Genomic DNA, 20,607 nt, shown 5'->3' on the forward strand with positions numbered 1-20,607 from the left:
TGGAAGCTTTCTGGTGAGCTGTCACAGAAATTCAGCGGGCTGTAATTCTCTGTTTTTCACTGCCGGGAGCCCAAAAGCCTGTACACGCATCCCAAGGCTCTCACGGGGCTCCCCCGATGTTCCCTTGCAGTTTAGGTGCGAAACCCTAAACCTGCAGAAAAACACAGCAGGCTGTAATTCCCTGTTTCGGATCGTTTTTAGCGGTGCGAACACGTCTACGCGTGTGCCAAGGACTCCCGCACGCAATGGGACAGTTTCCCTGTGAATTGGACGAGTTTTCACGCGAGAAAACTCTCCAAACTCGCAATCTTTCGTGATGGAACTGTGCGTACCTGTGGGGGATTAGCAATTAGCTAATCCGGTTCCTGTTCAGAAGGCTCTTGCCTTGGCAAACGCGCATAAACCCCCAGAACTGTACATAGGTCAAATGAGAAGCCCACTAGTGGGGCATAACATACTGTACGTAGGGGAGAAAGAGAGCAGTATGTAGCGTGCGGGGCATCACTCCCGTCACCATACTGTGCATAGAGGGCAAGGTAAGCATTCCATAGCTTCTGTACCTGCTACAATCCACCTGAGGCTGAAAATGGCGCCCCCTTTGTTGATATGCAGCTCGTTTTTGCCTCCCAGAGTGGCAGAATCGCTCACAGGCTGACACGTCGCCCAGTTTCCGAGTTTGGGCTTTCCCTGCTAAAAATATCTCAACTGGTGCGTCAGTTGACTTGGCAGCAGGGCAATAAAATGTTCCCCTTGTCATTCCAGAGCTAATGACGCGAACACATTTTTTGGTCAAAAATAGCAGTTCCCTAAATTTTAGGAGATGCTTCCATGGCGTCCCTATCGGTCTCTTGACCATCATTGAAGACTACCATTTGACCAACATCTACAATGTGGGTTAATTTACTGGCCCCTTTCAACTTATAAAGTTGCAGTGACTTGACGAGTGGCCCAAATTCCAGTTTGGCGCACACGAGCTTCCATACTCATCAGAATTCAGTGCTAACTAGCCCGGGCAGTCTCTGTCTGACCGACCTAGATCCCCGATGTGAGAAACCCATTTGGCTGCAGCCGTTTCACACTGGCCATGCAATGTCCACTTGCACCTTTTCAAGGGTTTTGGGACAAACAAGTAAAAATAAAATAAATATATCTAATACTTATTTACGGAAGGCAACAGGAAAAATACACCTCCTGGTGACAATTTGCCTGGGGTTGATGATGTGGAAGCAATTGTATGGAAAACCTTGATTTTGTGTTGACATGGTGACGTGGCAGACTGTACGGATTTCTGTGTTTTGCGTTGACTGTTGATGTGGCAGTTGTACGAATTTCCGTGATTTACGTTGGCAACTTTTGAGCACTTGCTTTTGGACCAGTTGCTTTTGAGTTTGAAGCTTTTTATGTAAACTGCTTTTGGGCCTAGGGGCTTTAAATATGAGGCCTTGGGCTCATTCTTGGGCATGCTTCTGGACGAAGATGCAGAGGATGGAGTATTGGCTTGTACTTTGATGATGCAATATAAAGAAATACCGAAAGCGGTGCGAAGGTTTGGGGCCAATACTCTCTGGAGTGGAATTCTGCCACTCTGTGTTGCGTGTCGTCTCTCTTTCAATTCAGTTGTTATTGAAGTGCTAAAATTCTGTTCAGTCTGTTCTTTTCTATTGGCACGTGGTGCCCGTCTTGTGACAGTGGTATCAGAGCATGAGGCGTGTGCTTTTTTGAAAGCATACTGGTCCTACATAAGAGCAGATAGAGCAAACAAGAGACTACTGGAATTTTATTTGAAGTATCTTCAGGTCCCGACCTCAGACTTAGTAGTCATTCCCACCCTTACTTCATTGCGCATCGGGCGCGCTCCCGTCTTCACCGCTCATGTTCTACAGGGCATAAGCCATAAAGATCACTTGCAAAGAAGGATCCAAGATTTTTTTTCAAGCTGCTAATTTTCTTAGATACAGTGTCATGCAGTGGTGGAAGTCTCTATAGCTACCAAGCCGCGCACTCCAAGGACTTGGCAAGCTTTCATTGCCCGAAGTTATATGGTTTTTGACAGCTTCCTTCGGAGTGCAACTCTGGCAAAGTGGGGTATCCTGAAATGCTTGCCATGGAAACCCTAGCAGATTATAACTTGAAATTTCTCGACATCTATCAGTAGGTGTCTCTTTTCGAGCTAAAAACCTTGGAAGTCTGGTGTGATTGCTATGTCTTGGGACTACCATCGTCGCCAGAGGAACACTACCTGTCCAAGAGCTGATGGACCATGCTGTGGTCGGCTACGACCGTATGGAAGGAACCTAAGCCTAATTTTTGGTGCAGGTTTTAGGATGGAAAGTCAATCAACTTTTCGAGCTCGACTAATGTTGAGATTGCTTTTTAAGTTCGAATTTTGTTTGAGAACTTGTTTGGTGATTGTGTTTGAAATTTGTTTGAAATGGATAGTATCTGTTTTGAACCTGTGTTGGTGCCGATTGAATTGTTTGACAGTGGTTTCTTTTTTGTTTCAATGATTGGTGATTTTACTCCCGGGTGGAGAAGTGAGAAATGTTGTTTTGGTATTTCTTGAAAACCTCGGAACGATGCAGATGGAATGTCTGGGGAGCGTTTCGTTGTATGCTTGAAAACCTCGGAACCACGCAGACGGAATGTTTGGAGAGCGTTCCGTTGTATGTTGGAAAACCTCTGAACGACGCAGATGGGATATCTGGGGAGCGTTTGGTTGTATGCTTGAACCTCCAAGCGACGCAGGCTACGGTCTGGGGAGCATTTGGTTGTACAGTCCTCTGAGCTCATGGCCCAGACCTTGTTAGGTTATTTGCGGGGGGAGTGACGAGGTAGTCGTTGAGTAGCTTCATACCGCAGACCGTTTGTCTCGGGGGAGTGCTCAACGACGCTGTTTGTTGCGTCTTATAACATGCATATGTGAGCATTTGTGTTGCATTGTGATGTGCCAACCACTAAATATTCCTAATTGGGTGAGATTGCTTGGGTATGTAATTTTAGTGCATCGAGACACTTGTCGGTGTGGGTGTGATGGCTAATTTTACTACGCCAGAATATCAAGAGCTCCGATCTGGACGAAAGGAGAAGCCAATTGCTTGATCAAAAGAGTCGAAAGGAGAAGCCAACTCCTTGATCAAAAGAGCTGAAAGGAGAAGCCAACTCCTTAACCAAAAAAAAAAAAAAGGCGCAAACTGAACGTCCCTCAGAAATTTTTGAGCTAAGTTGAGTTGTTTTGCAGATATGTTGTAATCGAGGACAATTACTTTCTTTCAAGAAGGGGGGTGTCACAAACTGTTGACGTGTCAAGTCAGTGAAGAACAAAGCCAACCTTTAGATCACGGCCGAGGGGCCTAAACCCAAAGAAGAACAAGCAACAATAGAAGAAGTTCTACCAACTTATGGGACCCCGTCCGATGGGCCCAAGTGACATAAAGGCATATACATTAAGCAGGACCCACACACACACAGAAGGATTTGCATGGAGCTTATGACATGGCAGCAACTGTACGGAAAACCCGGATTTTGCGTTGACATGGTGACGTGGCAGACTGTACGGATTTTTGCGTTTTGCGCTGATTGTTGGCGAGACAATTGTACGGATTTTCGTGATTTGCGTTGGCAGCTTTTGAGCACCTGCTTTTGGACCAGTTGCTTTTGAGTTTGAAGCTTTTCATGTAAAGTGATTTTGGGCCTAGGGCCTTTCAATATGAGGCCATGGGCTCACTCTTGGGCATGCTTCTTGACGAAGGTGCAGAGGATGGAGTACCTACGAGGATTAGAGATGCCTGGGTTTGTTTTTGCTCGAGCTGCACAGACACAGAGAGAGCTTGACGAGAGGACAGGCTAGGCAGTCACAGAGACAGATCACAGACTTCTTTAGAGCAGACACTGGACACCCGAAGGAGCTACCACCACAGCAGAGCTCGTTGCCTTACACTAGAGGCACACTGATCGATCGAGCGACCGAGATGGGGAGATCCAGACGCCCACGACTGCGGAGGACTACACAGCATCGACGGAGGCTACATCAGAGGATCCGGATCACTTTGGCCCGACATGCACGACGCCCGGTCAGACACTGACCATGGAGGGGATTGATGAGATCCGCCAGCGACCGATGCTAGATCTCTTGTGATTTAGCTATCCCAGCTAGCTGCTTAGTTCACACCTAGCAGTTTAGGATTCCATAGCATAGTATTTTTATTTTGTCATTTTGTTACTTTTGTTACTTTGACTTTGTATCAGATCCACCACATTGTAACTTTCTGGTCTCATAGGTCACTTTGGCCTTTTGATGACGTTAATATAACATTTCATTTCTCTCTGAGGAGCCAGGGCGACCTCTGAAGGAGCTTACTACTATACTATCACAGACATTCCATGATGCAGCAGCAGAGGCATACCCAGTGCCCACACACCCAACCTGCGCAGAGACGGCGCTCTGGGAGCATGCCATAGAACAGCTGGTATGGTGAGGAATTCCGTGAGAGCAGAGCCAAACTTCAGAGGGAGGTGCTTTTCGGGGACATCACTCACAGACAGTCACGGAATGACTTCCGACGCCTAGTGCGGCAGAAGAAGAGGGCATTTTTGGCTCGAATAGAGCAGGATCTATACCAACTATTCTTGAGTCAAGAGTCAGGCAAGCATAGGTGACTCTTTCGTGAGCACTCCCTGTCACAAGACGGGCACCACGTGCCAATAGAAAAGAACAAACTGAACAGACTTTTAGCACTTCAATAAGAATTGAACTGAAAGAGAGAGAGAGAGAGAGAGAGAGAGAGAGAGAGAGAGAGAGAGAGAGAGAGGACACGGGACACGGAGTGGCGGAATTTGTCACAAAGTGATGACGTGGCTACGGACAACAAAAACCCTAATTTCTGCCAGAAACCCTAAAATTCCTGCAAACCCTAATTTTTGCCAAAAACCCTAATTTCCGGAAATCGTGGAGGCTATTTGAAAAAGAAATCTAAAAATTTAAAAAAAATGATGAGCAACGCAAATTTTGCTTTTTCTCTACAATATGAGAAAGAAAGAGAGAATGCTTTTGCTTTCAAGTTTTGACTCTGTGTGAGAGAGAGAGAGAGCAATTGCTTTTGATTTGAAGCTTTTGGGGCTCTGCTTTTGGGCATCCCTTGTAACCTTTAAATTAGTGGTGAGGGCCTCACTTCTCAGAGCATCTATACGCAGAGTTTGAGAGTGAAACCCTAACCGCTCTCTTGTACTTTGATGATTGATTAATATAAAAGGAAATACCGAAAGGGGCGCCAGTCTTTGGGGCCAATATCTCTAGGCACGGAACTCCGCCGGGCCAGTGCAAATCTATTGTGATCTGTGAATTGTTTTGAAGTGGTTATTTGGTGCTGTCGCGGTTGATTCTTGACTTGGAGTGTCCAAGTCTGTTACAGTGGTATCAGAGCACGACCAATTTCTCTTCTACGGGAAATCCGATCCCCGAATTTTTTTCCAGCGGCACCTATGGCTTCAGGCAATGATCAGTCGACTCCCTCTGCATCTAGAGATGCGGGCAGGGATCACAACAAAGATTCCGACAGAGAGTATGGCCCGCCTCGGCCTACTTAGGCGGAGCGGCAAGAGATGGAGCGTCGCCAGTTGATCGGCGATGCAACAAAGATGATGCTCAATTTTGCCAAGGACCCGAAGATGGCAAAATATATGAACCAGACCTCTTTGGAAGTGGTACAGATGGAGTGGCAGAGAACCACAACACCACTCCCGAAACCCGCTCTCAAGAAACCTTCTGCCTCCAAGAAATATACGGAGAAGGAACTGGAGAACGTGGTTGATGCACGGATTGCTCAGCTTTTCAACGTGCAAAAGAAAGGCAAAAAGCAGAAGAAAGGCACTGACTTCCTGGGATATTTGGGTCGTTAGTCGACATTCGACAAGGCAAAGAAATTGAAGAAACGCGTCAAGTTTGAAGACCTACCCAGTTCTTCTTCTTCTTCTGACAGTTCTTCTAGCTCTTCAGACTCGAGCGAAGAAGACAGGAAAAGCAAAAAAAAGCGAAGCAAGAAACAACGCTTCGGAAAGGGCAAGAAAAAGGCAAGGAATTCTAAGTCTCGCCCAGTGAGTGACACTTCTACAGAGGACTCGTCTACGGACAGTTCAGACTCTAACAACGGAAACTTTTATGCGAACAAGAAGAATTTTTACAAAGCCAACCAGTATGACTTTCTCGAAGATAAAAGCAAGAAAGTCCGAGAGTTTAAGGAAGGTGGCCACTCGATCAAGTTTGATACTTTTCAGGATACTCAGATGCTTCGAAGGCTTTGTCTTTTATACAGCAGTTTCACATCGCTTTCGTGGGAGGACGCTATTCAGAGCACTCCAAGATTCGGAGAGCTACCACTTACCTTAAGGGGAATGCTCGTACTTGGTGGTCCACACTTCTTTTAACAAGAGTGCGCCAGTTAAATGGCTGAAATTTAAGAAGCTTTTAATTTGTTCTTGGTTGACGCAAGAATATGAACGAGATGTATGAGCTGCTTGGAACCATCTTCGGATGACCAAGAAAGATACAATCAATGCTTATTGTGAAAGATTTTGGAGCTCTTTTCTACCCGCCTCTTCATTCAAGAAGATCTCGTTTAGAGAACAGATTGAGCGGTTTACCTTGGGTCTACCTACAGAGATCCGAGATCATTGCTTGGAACAGAAGTCAGCTTCTATTCAGGAGTTGATGAATCATGCGAAGCGGGGCTTTGCCATTCATTCTGGCAGTCTGACCTACCCCACAGATGAGGCCATGACACAACGAGCCGAACAAACTTCTGGGAATGAAAGTAGAAAGAAAAAGAGCAACCCAGAGAAAAGGATGCACGACCCAGACTTACTCCTCAGAAGCAGACTCGCTACAGTAGGGAGGGGAAGTGCTTTGGATGCAGGGAAACTGGACATATCTCCGCGAAGTGCCCTAAAAAGGTACAGAAAGAACAGAATGATAAGAATGACGACAGGCCTGAGAGCTCGAGAGCAGCTGAGGAACGTGGCAGAAAAGGCATATAGAAAAGCAGAACTGGTACCACATGGGGTGGGACTTGCACCGAATCAAATGAATGAAAGTACAAACTTCGCCGCTTTTTGGGGCAAAGTGAAGGATTAGGAAGCTCTTTTGAAGGAGCCAAGGCCAACTTCTTTTCACTTGGAATTGGCGGCTCGATTTGGAAATTACGCCCGATAGACTGACGCCACAGGCGGAGGTAGTTCGACTGGCACCCGGATGGGATGTTCCCATTACACCGAGCATTGGCAAACTTCGTTTGCAATGACAGGGGTGTTCAGGGCACGAGAGTGACGTTCTACTCAAGATCCCTTCGTACCACAAGAACTACGTCGTGGTTGACTACCAGGCCGAGAAAGCGACTTTGATAAATGAAGGGCTTAGAGATTGTACTTGATGAACTTCAGTGTCTTACTCATTCTTTTGAGAGAGAACTGAACGATGGATAAAGGTTGAATATGTTTTGACTTGATCAAAAGAACGCCAAGATTTTTTTTCTCCACACTCATGCCGATTGCTTTTCAGAGGGCCTGAAGATCAAACCATTGATCTGATACCTGGAAGCACGCCACCGAATCGGCCACCTTACCGTGTGAGCCGAGTACAAAATGAAAAGATTATGAACCCAATGAAAGACCTCTTGGAAAAGGGTCTTGTCCAGCCTAGTACTTCACCGTATTGCTCTCCAGTGTTGTTGGTTTTTGAAGAAAGATGGATCTTGGAGAATGTGCATCGATTATAGCACTCTCAACGAAATCACCATCAAGAACAGATTTCCAATTCCTAGGATCGATGATATACTCGACAAGTTACAGGGATCCTCGTGCTTTAGCAAGATTGACTTGAAGAGTGGATATCATCAGATCAGGATAGCGCCAGGAGATGTCTACAAGACAGCTTTTCGGATGACTTTTGGGTTATTTGAGTTTTTGGTGATGCCTTTTGGCTTAACCAATGCTCCTGCGACATTTAACCGGATGATGGATAGGATTTTTCGAGAGTACAGGCTATTTGTTGGCACTTTCTTTGACGACATCATTGTTTTCTCCAAGAATGAGGCAGAACACAGAGATCATCTGCTTCAGGTCTTTCAGGCATTACGAGATCACAAGTTAGTGATTAATGCAAAGAAAAGTGAATTTTTCCTACCAGATATACACTTATTGGGACACATTGTGTCAGCAGCAGGAGTGCAAATTGACCCGGCCAAGATAGAGACTGTAACAGACTTGGACACTCCAAGTCAAGAATCAACCGCGACAGCACCAAATAACCACTTCAAAACAATTCACAGATCACAATAGATTTGCATTGGCCCGGCGGAGTTCCGTGCCTAGAGATATTGGCCCCAAAGACTGGCGCCCCTTTCGGTATTTCTTTTTATATTAATCAATCATCAAAGTACAAAAGAGTGGTTAGGGTTTCACTCTCAGACTCTGCGTCCAGATGCCCTGAGAAGTGAGGCCCTCACCACTAATTTAAAGGTTACAAGGGATGCCCAAAAGCAGAGCCCAAGCTTCAAATCAAAAGCAATTGCTCTCTCTCTCACAGAGAGTCAAAACATGAAAGCAAAAGCATTCTCTCTCTCTTTCTTATTTAAGTAGAGAAAAAGCGAAATTTGCGTCGCTCATCATTTTCCAATTTTTTTTTATTTTTTTATTTTAATTTCAGCCTCCGCGATTTCCGGAAATGAGGGTTTCTGGCAGAAATTAGGGTTTCTGCTGTTCGCCACGTCATCACTTTGTGACAGAGACTATCCGTGATTGGCCCGATTTGAGGAATGTCCATGAAGTTAGAAGCTTCTTGGGACTGTGTTCGTACTATAGGCGGTTCATACGAAAGTTTGCAGAGGGTGCTTCCCCTTTGCATACCTTGACACAGAAAGGAGTACCTTTTTCGTGGGGACCCACAGAGGTGACTGCCTGTCGGACATTGAAAGAGAAATTGACTACGGGACCTATTTTGACTTTGCCGGACTTGCAGAAGTCATTTGAAGTATTTTGTGATGCTTGTGGTCGTAGTCTGGGTGCGGTCTTGATGCAAGAAGGCCATGTCATTGCTTACGAGAGCCGATTGTTCTCTAGGCCGGAGATGACAGCACAGATTTATGAGAAAGAGCTTTTGGCGGTTATCCATGCTCTTACTCAGTGGCGGCATTACCTACTCGGAGCGGATTTTACTGTCTTTACAGACCATCAGAGTTTGCGCTACTTCTTGTCACAGAAGCAGTTTTCGGAAAAGCAGATGCGGTGGGCGAACATCTTGTCACAGTTCCACTTCCAGATTGTCCATGTGCAGGGACAGAAGAATGTGGTGGCAGATGCTTTGTCTCGAAAACCGTTGGTTCTGGCTATTTCCGCGATACATCGAGGATATGGTCGATCAGTATGCCACAGATACAAATTTTGCAGATATTTTCACACGGATACGGGATGGGGAGACAATAGCTGGATACTCCCTTCGGGAAGGCTACTTCGATGAAAAAGACTATGTTGTGCGTTACACAGCCGTTGAGGGAAAAGGTTATGACTGAATGCCACTGTCCACCTTTTATGGGTCACCGCGGCATTGCTACCACCATGAAAGGGGTAGAGAGATACTTCTATTGGCCGTGACTCAAAAAGGACGTGGAAGAGTTGTGCGCAGTATGCCAGAAGGGCAATTTTGACAGGCATAAGGCACAGGGATTGTTAAAGCCTTTACCCATACCCACCCGCCCCTGGGAAAATATTGAAATGGATTTCAGTTTTGATCTCCCGAGAACACAGAATGATCACGATGATTTTCCGATTACATGGAACGTCTGAGACGATTGTCTCCGACAGAGACCCCAGATTTATAAGTTTGTTTTGGAAGGCAATTTGGGAGAACATTGGCACGCAGTTGCAGTTCTTGTCATCGTTCCACTTGCAGACTGACGGGCAATTTGAGATTGTCAATTCAGTGATTTTAGATTTATTGAAGTCTTGTATCTCGGATCAGAAGACTCAATGGGAAAAGAACTTACCTTTGGTGGAATTTGCCTACAATAACACAATACACTCTTCGACGGGGAACACGCCATGTGAGATTGTTGAAAGTGCTGCGAAGGTTCCATCCTTCCTGAGCACGAAAGATTAGATATTTGAAGTGGATGAATATTGTCGAGATTTGGATACGGCTTTTGCCAAGGTTCGCGAGACTTTGCAGGAGTCTCAAGAACGACAGAAAAAGGCAGCGGATCCCCATCGTCGCGATTTGAAATTGAAGGAGAATGATTGGGTGCTCTTACGTTTTGAGAAGGCATGCCTACGAAAGAAAAAGGGAAAGGAGAGGCTTTTTCCAAAGCTTAGAATGCGATACTACGGACCTTTCCAGATCACTGACAAGATAAATGATGTCTCCTTCCGATTGAAACTGCCAGATACTTGGAGGATTCACAATGCATTGCATATGAGTCTCTTGAAACCTGTTAAGGGTGATGTGCCTGATGATGGGGAGCCTGATGAGCAACCCGAAGTGGAAGAAAAGGAGGAGATCCTTGTTCCTGAACAGATTTTGGCACATAATGATACGAAGAAAGGTAAAGTCCGAAGGCGGTTCTTGGTTAAGTTCAAGAACTTTCCTGCATTTGATGCGAAGTGGATGGAGGAGGAGGACCTAGCAGATGCTCCTCGGATTGTGAAACTTTACCTCGATGTTTTGGTTTAGCATAGTCTACTCCAAACGGAACCCAGAATTCAGCTTGGCCGGAGATCTGGTGCAGTGGGATGCACAAGAGGGGAGCCACTCTGCTCCCTTGTCAACAGATGCCTCGATTTTGATACTAAAGTCCCTGATGTCTCTTTGAGCTTCAGGGATACTGAGAGCTGACAGTATTCTGCTGGATGACTTTATGAAATGGAATTCCTGATAATGATACTGATTTGTTCTTGACTTCTTGTGAGTGCAGGAATTGATAGCCGAAATGACTGCAGTATTTTGGTCTGATTGATCTCGAATAGACATGGTTGCAATAGGGGTTAGTCAATCGGACATCGATGAGGTCCCGATTGGACCTAGATGTGATTGCTAGCTACATTGCCGATAAATCATGGTTTAAGATCCGAATGAATGTTGAATGTCATGTGATGTCCTGTGATGTCTGGTGATGTCCTGTGATGTCATGTGATGTGACTGTCGATTTTTGTACATTTGCTAGATGTGTGTTCCTAGTACGTAGGTACTAACAGTCAGTGTTTGCTAAGACGGTTTATGGCTTTTGTCGGTTTTGCAGGCGTAATCGCGGTCGATTACAATGCTTTCAAGAGGGAGGTATGTCACAAAGTGATGACGTGGCTACGGACAGCAGAAACCCTAAAATTCCTGCAAACCCTAATTTTTGCCAAAAACCCTAATTTCTGGAAATTGCGGAGGCTATTTGAAAAAAAATAAAAAATAAAAAATGATGAGCGACGCAAATTTTGCTTTTTCTCTACAATATGAGAAAGAAAGAGAGAATGCTTTTGCTTTCAAGTTTTGACTCTGTGTGAGAGAGAGAGAGAGAGCAATTTCTTTTGATTTGAAGCTTTTGGGCATCCCTTGTAACCTTTAAATTAGTGGTGAGGGCCTCACTTCTCAGAGCATCTGGACGCAGAGTTTGAGGGTGAAACCCTAACCGCTCCCTTGTACTTTGATGATTGATTAATATAAAAAGAAATACCGAAAGGGGCGCCAGTCTTTGGGGCCAATATCTCTAGGCACGGAACTCCACCGGGCCAGTGCAAATCTATTGTGATTTGTGAATTGTTTTGAAGTGGTTATTTGGTGCTGTCGCGATTGATTCTTGACTTGGAGTGTCCAAGTCTGTTACAGAATTCCACCCCAGAGAGTATTGGCCCCAAACCTTGGCGCCCCTTTCGGTATTTGTATTTCTTTATATTGCATCAACACAGTACAAGCCGGTACTCTAGACTCTGCACCTTCTCCGGGAAGCATGCCAGAGAATGAGCCTAACCTCATATTTAAAGGCCCTTGGCTTGAAAAGCAGTTATAGTGAAAAGCCTTCAAAACTCAAAAGCATCTGGTCCAAGAGCAATGCTCAAAAGCTGCCAGCGTAAAATCTGGAATTCCGTACAGCTGCCACGTGCAGTTAGCGCAAAACGCGAAAATCCGTACAACATGCCACGTCATCAGCCAGCGTGATTTTCGAAAATCGCCACGTCATCAGCTAGCTTCACAATTTCTTGTGTGTGTGTGTGAGTCCTACTTTATTTTAATTCTTTATGTCACTTGGGGCCCCATCGGATGGGGTTCCCATAAGTTGGTAGGACTTCTTCTTCTTCTGCTACTTGTTCTTCTTAGGGTTTAGGCCCCTCGGCCGGCATCTGTAAGTTGGCTCTATTCTTCAGGGCTTTGACACGTCAGCTGTTCATTACATCCCCCCCCCCCGCCATTACTTCTATAGAGGCCTGGGGTCAGTATGCATCATCTTTGTATACAGTTCCTGGACAACCGCCCCTTCCCAACCCCCCCAAACCGTGCCCACATACATGTGCTTTTTTCATCGTTGAGATGGTGAAGAAGGCCATTGATAGGATGAGGACTAGGAGAGCATATGATCATGATGGCCTAGTGATTGAGCACTTTATACATGCTAGGGATTTGCTAGCAGTGATGTTCAACCGTGCCATGTGTGAGGACTTGCCTAATACTTGGAGCTTGTCTACTATTGTACCTATCTTCAAGTCAGGAGATCCTATGGAGCTTGGGAATTATCACACTATCATGATTGGACACACATTGCCACGGTTGTACGCATCCATTCTTGAGCAGCAACTAAGTAGATGGGCAGAAAAGGAGGGTATACGTGCAGCCGGGCATGCAGGGTTCAGGAGAGGTGTTTCTACCCTTGACCACATCTTGACACTCAGAGCCATTATTGAGGAGGGCAGCTCACATGGGAGGTGGATCTATTGTAGCTTTGTGGACTTCTGCAAAGCATTTGACACAGTAGCCAGAGCTAGATTGATGCGCAAACTACAGGAGATGGGAGTACCCGCAGAGCGGGATCATGGCATTACACAGGTCGGTGGTGGGGCATGTACATTTTACTCATTTTAGAGGGGCTATCTACATCAATTCACTCCACTTTTGGGGTGAAGCAGGGCTGCCCGCTCTCTCCTACTCAATTTGGTACGTATGTGGATGAGGTTTCTGACTATATTGAGAGACATGGTGATAGAGGTGCACAGCTGGCAGGGACATGGATTCTACTATTGTTATATATGAACTATATACAAGGTGCTGGCATTATCCAGATGCCCTAAGGTACCAGAAAAAGCAGTCTTCGCTGTGATGGAGCTGTGTCAGGGACTGTGGAGGCTCAAACACAAACCAAGTGTTAATGCACATGGGATCGTTCTGAGGATTCATGTGCTTTAGTTTGAATTTTTTTGCTTTGTCTGTATAGTGAAGACTATTCTGATCCAAAAGTGTACTGTTTTCCTGTGGATTGCAACCCATTGCATAGCCAAGCCAACACTCATAACTAATTGTTGTTAGTCACCTAGGCAAACATTCAGATCATAGCCATTCATGGCATATGCAATATCAGGTGCACTGCGTCTTGAGGGTTCCTGATTAGACATAAATATAGATCAGCTCCATCTTGCATAGTATTGACTAAATACCACGACATCCCCACTAACGTCGTCAGTGCCCAATAGTGGGAGACTACCATGGGTCTATACCTTGCACTTTCCTTCGAGGGTGAATCTGGGCTTATCCTGGATTCATCTAGGTATATATAAATAGTAATGTGAATTATCTATCTTTTAATAGCATTTTGCTGGTACGCAAGTGGCCTATCAATGCATGAGTTTTAACATTGACAGTAAGCCCTTTAAATAGTTTTTGGCTGGAGCAAGAGGTACACTTGGAGCAACTGCAACAAGGTTTTCTCTTTTGGTAGCATTGTTGTAACAACCCCATGTATGTGGGCAGAAGGATATAACGATGGAATGTGTAGCAGAAATTGTAATAGTCTTTGGGTGTCATATATCACTCTTTGAGTTCAGAAGATGTCTGTTGAACATGCCCTTTTTCCCCACGCTGCTTAGGAAAGCTGATGATAATTTCATGAACTACATTTAAATATCTTAAGTGAATGTATCTTGGGTTTAAGCTTAAATGTATGTACTTCTCTGATGCAGGTGCCCATTTCATTCATGCAAGGGTTGCTGTGTGAAAGCTAAGAATCCGTGTCATATTCATGGTGATGCTCTGTTCTCATTTTGCAGGCCTGGTTTAATGTCCATGTTAAACTCTGCTCATGTCTATGGAGTGCTTAAGTGTTCAAGTGCTTTATTATTTCAGTTTTGAAGGCTACTCCAGCTGGTGATGCGGTACAGGGCCTTCCCGAGAAGCCCGCTGTACATCCCGTAGCTTCAACTACAGCTACTCAGCACCACCACCCTAACGACAGCCTTCGTTTGAGGACTTACAAGTCCTCAGGGATCATCACAAGAAAGGTCGGAAAATTGTCTAGCATGCGCAACAGCATTTGGTGTGAATGTTATGTTCTGATAGTATGGGAGGTTTGCAGGATGTGACTTTGATCAATCATTTTAGGTTCCGGAAACTAAAAGAATATACAGAGGGTGTTAATGAGAGTGAGGATCTTGCATTTGATCGATATCTCCGGAACATAAGACTGTTGGAAGTGATCTTTGGTGGGGAGGAGGCGCAGGAGCATCAGGGACCGCCATCTTCAAAAGGCAATTGGATGGTTGAATGCGCCTCGGAGAGTGAGAAGTTCACAAATGGAGGGGTCAATGCATCTTCTGTTGCTGCTGGATTGCAAGTGAGGCTGCACAGTAACTCGCAAAGAAAGGAAGCCCAGCGGCAGAAGCTAAAGCGTTTGATTGATCGTGGTCTTCAAAGACTGATCAAAGGTGACCAAGGGGATGGCATGCTGGACAATGAGGATATTTATTCTATTTACTCTGATGTACGCAGAGACATGAAAAGAATTAAGGTCCAGACAGCTGAGGGAAAGGAACGACTGAGAAAAATGGATCTGTTTGTTTCCATCACCGAGAAGGTTAAGCAGGTGGAAAGCCAGGAGGATTTCAACTCATGTTTGAAGACCTTTGAAGACAATTTTGTGAGTAGGACTATAGTAAATGCAAGTACCCCCGAGGTATTACAAGCTCCTCACTCTCAAGAGCTTAGCCAGCCAGTAGTGGGGGAGGATGATCCACCAAAGATCCCCCTTCTCAACTCTGAAAAAGAGGTGTTAAAGCTTGGCACTTTCAATGAGGGCAGGGTGGATTCTTGTGGAGTTTTAAAAAGTTGGTGGCAAGTAGACCTGATCCCTGGAAAGCTGGATTCCTTTGTAGATATACCTACCACTATGCTAGCAGCACTTTGATTATGTCTTTCACTTAATGCATTTGCCTTCACTGCAAATTGCTCTAGGTTTGAAGCGTGTGCCCCTTTTGAAGGGAAGGGGGGGGGGGGGGGGGTGCTATTGGCTCTAGCGTTGGTGCACTTTGGCTTAGTTGATTTTGTAGCTTGACTGCAGAGAGCTCTTTGAAGCATTTAGTCACCTCTGAGAAAGCCATTTTGTAAATATTGAAATATGGTCACATTGAATCAATTTCACATGTAGTCAATTGATTTTGAGGATGTCCTCTGTGCTCATTATATTTGTATGTTTAGACTCCTATTCCTCACTCATATAAGAGATGTCGTCGCATTTGCTGCTGGAAATGATGCTGAGTGTCCAGCTGAAGGCACAAGTACTAAATCCTGTGTGTCAAGGGATGGTGGTGATAGAATTTTATCGGATCTACTTTTATGTATAAGAGGAACTTCTTGTCTATTTTGCTCCAATTGCAGATGTCATGTGAGGATTCTGTGACAAGTAACCCTAGGTAGAGATATTGAAATTTGATGTGGGTCGTTGAGAAGGCAACTCACACTAATAACTTGTAACTCTTCATGGCTTATTCTACAAGTGAAGGAGCAAACACAAGCAAGTTAAGGCATGAAAGGCTCGTCATCTTAGTCTTGTTGTTTCAAAAAAAATGTCTAAGTTAAGGTGGTGCACGCTTATGCCATGCATTGGGAAACCTTGTCCACTTAAGCGCGATGAGCATCCCTAAATAGTTAACTCATTCCATCATTTGTATGAAGCTTATCAATCCCTTTCTATTATCAAGTCTTAATCCATCCTACTTTTCATCACTTGAGGCAATGACCAAATGCCATTTCTCATTCATTGAGCATGTCTTCATTTTTTGTAACCATTAAGCTTAGTCTTAAGCCATCAGTCTCCTATCCTAGCCTTTACTTAAGTGCCAGCAATGCTTGTCGCCATCATTGTCTACAATCCATTATGCTCCTCATTACTGAGCTAGCACTAAGAGCCATAATTTGGGTGCCATAAGCTTGTTTGCATCATTGTTTTGTTAAGCATTCTAATCTCAACACAAATTTCTTTGATACTTTCATTTGGGACAAAGCTCAACCCATTGGGCCTAGGTTCCTCCAGTGAAGCAATAAAAAAAAAGGAGAAAAAAAAAGAAGCAAAACTGCCTTCCAAAAAGCAAGTACATTTTTTTAAAAACAAATCAGGTTAAAGGCCTATGAAAGGCTTATCTTTTTAAGCTGAATATTTATATTCTACGTTGATTTCAGCAAATTATATGTTGTGTGCTGAGTCTAGCTAGAGTGAATGAAAAAGCTCTAAGAGGAGTGAAGAAGGGGCATTTTGACTATAAATACATCTATGTGTCAAGAACTTGTAAGGTACACTTGCATAACAATCTTTCACAAAAATGGTCATCCCTTCCACTACAAATATGGAATCCAAATTGAAGGAGTTGACAGAAAGCTCTTTCTTTTCTTTTTTTTGACACACCAAAGGGCCTACAGGGGGAGGTGCTTATCCCTTCCAAATATTAGCCATGTTACATGGTCAGGCAAGGGCCGCGTACCATCTATTTATGGTATAAACAAGAAGTTATGAATATCTCATTTCAATATAGTGAGGTGGTGGTGGTAGCAATTTGTTCCTAAATTTCATGGCACTTATTGTTGAAGATGGCTACTACCACTCTATCTCTTAGCATTTGTAACAAGGCTAAGAAGCCACTCAATTTTCACTTGGTTGTCTTGCTATTTCTCTGCAGATGGCCACCATGTCAACATCTTGGCACAAGCTATTATCTTTACCACCCCAGCCTCAGCAACAACCATAGCCATAACGTTGTTCGACAGCCTCATTTCAATGAAAAATCTTGTGTGACCTATATATGGCTAAGGTTCATGGAATCAATTCATGTGCTACACTTATAAAATGAGCCTCCCTTTTAGACAAAGGCATTGCTCACGTAAGACGTACATAGATGTTAAGAGTAATGTCAAACCATACAAGGAACCATATTAACTAACTGGAATATGCAAAAAAATGGCTTCCCAGAGATATTATGAATATAATGGAAAGCTGTCAAAGCACATCTGTAGGGGGAAATAAAGTTTTTCTTATATGTTCCACTAAATTATTTAATGCCCAACGATTCCCTTCCTTATCATAACAATATGATGCATAAGAAGCATGCTTAAAACTATGACTAGGCAAAGGTGCACCCTATTTAGTGTCACGCAAGGTTTGCACCAACCATTTTGGCATACCTCTAACGTGCTTTGTATCTTCTACACACGCTTGTGGCCTACTACTACTACTACTACTACTCGCTCGTCTCCAAGTTTATTCATTTATCTCCTTGATGCCTTCTGAGATTCTCCTCACCTCCAAGGCTTTGAAACTTAGCGTCACCCGAGTAAAAATCTAGCTATATTGAGAATCGAATCCTCGTAATTCTCTCGTTTAACTAAACTCTTGCTGCCGTACACCGGTGCTACCTGTCCATGGCAGGCACCTGTGTACCACACAAAGCATAAACCTGTTGTCTGCTCCCCAGCCCCTCCCGCTCACGTTTCCCTCCTGTCTCCTTGGCTGCAACATGCAGCGGCCTGCTTGGTCGCCCTCCAACGTAGACAGCTCCAGGAACACCGCGTTGTGCATGCACCTCCCCACGACTTAGCCTTTATTTTCCCCGAAACGTATCTCCATGAAAAATTCGCGTTAACGTTTCTTTTTCAGAATGTGTTCAACCTACACCCCTCGAATTGATGAAATTAAAATCAATTGTCGTAGGATTCTATGGAATCTTCACCTCGCTTCCCTCCGCCCTCATTGTGTGCTCGCCTCTCTCCTCTTTGCGCACACACAGGCGGTCTTCACCCCTATAATATATTGACCAAAACACAACCAACCACCGTGAATTCTCGCAATGATTGCATCTAATCTAATGGTGTCCCCAACCCTTGAACAACGCCTTAGGTGCTTGTTCTAATAGAGATAGCGGTGGTGTCAGAGGGCAAGAACGAGAATAAATTGAAAAGAGAAAGCATGACCTCCACCTGGCCTAGTATTCTCATTAATACTTTTCCCTTTTCCTTCTAAAATTAATGAGCCTATTTTTGGCCTACTGCAAGGAGGGAAGGCCTTAGTGATGGTTTCCTTGTTTGCTAATGAGAGACTGAAGATTATTGTTTCAAAAATATAACATTTTATTTATAGATGTTTTAAAAAGCACTATATATCATGGTTAGATGTTTTTGGCCTGCCCCAGAGTGGAGTGGTGAGGCTTTAGCGATGCTTCCTCTTTTGCTAATGGAAAAAATATATTATTTTAAAAAATGCATAACTTTTTTAATTGGTTGGTGGAAGCGAAAGACACTCGTTACACAAACAAGCAAACATTGGCCAGTGGGTTGGCTGCTCTTTAAATCATGAAAAGTCACACCTTGTATTCATACTTGAATAGCCTAGTGACCCCATGTTGATAGGCTACCTCAAAATGAGTTAAAAAACATACGGGTCTCTCTCAAGCATTAAAGACTCTCTCTCTCTCTCTCTCTATATATATAGAGGATAACATTGTAGGCTGGTAGAGGTTTTGGGCTAGGTCCCCTGGACACTGCCCTCTTGCTTGCCAGCTGAGGCAGCCGGTCACTACACAGCAAAAGTCCACGACAATCAGGCTCATCATGGTGGCAAAACGCAAGTCGACATCTCAAAAAATTGGCGAGGCAACGATTGCCGCTCGAATGATTGGGCGGCTGCTTTGCATGGGTAGAAGACGACAAAAACCGTGCACGTTTCCAAGTTGAATTGACATGTAGAGAGAGAGAGAGAGAGAAGATCCGGTAAGGGGTTTACCGGGCAGGTTGTAGGAAAGCAGGCCACGCGACCTAGCCCTTTCTCTCTCACATAGTGAAGATATTGTAACGTTGCTCTCTCTCTCTCTCTCTCTCTCTCTCTCTCATGTTCTGGAACTGCTGAACCCCAGAATCAAACAACACAGGTAAGGGCACCCATCACGCCACCTTCTCGGCCTTCATGTCTACGCTACATAGTTCCTTTTGCCTGCACCTTGTCACACTTGTCATCTGCACCATTCCCAACAGTAGCAAGGTTGTTTACCATTAGGGAGCAATCATAAGCATGGTGGAACTCAATGCTACTACTTGTTGGAGCATGATGCTTCCAGCTCCATAGGAGATTCGTAGCTTGCTTCATAGTTGTGGTGATGCATCCAATGTTGAGGTGCACGGCTAACGGACACTGAGTGTTGTTGAGCATCTCCTCTGCTACATTTGAAAGTATGCAAATCAGGCTGTTTCCAAATTCTCAACATCAAAGTGTATCTTGCTCACACATAGTTGTTGGCGCCAACACATCCACCCTCTCCTCTCTGTCACAACATCATCTCTGCGCTGCAAATCTAAAAGCAAGGTAAGTTATGGCCCTAGAGTGGCTAGAGATGTGGACTGCTCTCTCTCTCTCTCTCTTCCCCGTTGCTTGGACCGTAGGCTGAAAAAAGAGTACTCTATGTCTCTCCCTATGTCCCTATCCCCAAGATCTCACAGAGAGTCACACTCTCTGTATCTCTTCCCCATTGTTTGAACCGCGGGCTGTAAAAAATCTTTCTATATCTCTCCTTCTTTTGGTCTCCCTGGGAAAATGTGTCTCGGCTGAATATCGTGCCGTTTTCAATTTCACAAATGCAGGTTGAGAGCAAGGGGACAGGGTCAGATGATGGAAGTGCCGAAGGAGGGGGTTGCAAGGCTGGTTCAGGACGTTCAGATTCCCAAAATAGAGAATAGTGTAAACACTTGAAAAATAAATCTAATTTTCTAAAATTTCCTCTCAATAAATTCAAGAAAAGAATTTTTGAATGTTTAGAAAAATGGGTTTTCCCGAATATTGCACCGGGATCTCACTCCTATTAATCAAGCACATAAAAAAAAATTTGTTACATTTTGTTGCACTTGCAAAGAAGATTTCTTGGTTGGCTTTTCAAGAGTGAAGTCCATGACTTGGAGAACATTGAGTGCAAAACATGCACGATGCACATCATGGCTATTGGAAGAATCTAATGCTCACACATACACTCTTTCTTAGGTTGGAACTCCAACTAGGCCTATTTTTTGCTCTATTTTTCCTTGTTTATATGAGGTCTTATTGAATCTACTACGACATGGGATCC

At 44.4% G+C, this 20,607-nt stretch overlaps 1 protein-coding gene and 1 long non-coding RNA gene across 2 annotated transcripts in view; both read left to right on the forward strand.

Moving 5' to 3' along the window:
- LOC147463178 (uncharacterized) overlaps window positions 1-16,002 on the forward strand; it is a 70,374-nt gene extending 54,372 nt beyond the window's left edge. The window contains exons 2-4 of the mRNA XM_086528144.1: window positions 14,197-14,258; window positions 14,360-14,514; window positions 14,589-16,002. Coding sequence (XP_086384270.1) covers window positions 14,197-14,258; window positions 14,360-14,514; window positions 14,589-15,416 — 1,045 coding nt within the window. The 3' untranslated portion in view covers window positions 15,417-16,002. The remainder of the gene's footprint in view (window positions 1-14,196; window positions 14,259-14,359; window positions 14,515-14,588) is intronic.
- A 2,987-nt stretch (window positions 16,003-18,989) lies between these two features.
- On the forward strand, window positions 18,990-20,381 carry LOC147463179 (uncharacterized). Its single transcript, XR_015190147.1, has 2 exons — window positions 18,990-19,853; window positions 20,129-20,381. It is a non-coding gene; the product is annotated as an uncharacterized LOC147463179 (long non-coding RNA).
- The last annotated feature ends 226 nt before the right edge of the window (window positions 20,382-20,607 follow it).

The sequence above is a fragment of the Adiantum capillus-veneris genome, chromosome 2, assembly GCF_014529385.1.
Source record: "Adiantum capillus-veneris isolate H3 chromosome 2, ASM1452938v2, whole genome shotgun sequence".
In the NCBI taxonomy this organism is placed as follows: domain Eukaryota; kingdom Viridiplantae; phylum Streptophyta; class Polypodiopsida; order Polypodiales; family Pteridaceae; genus Adiantum; species Adiantum capillus-veneris.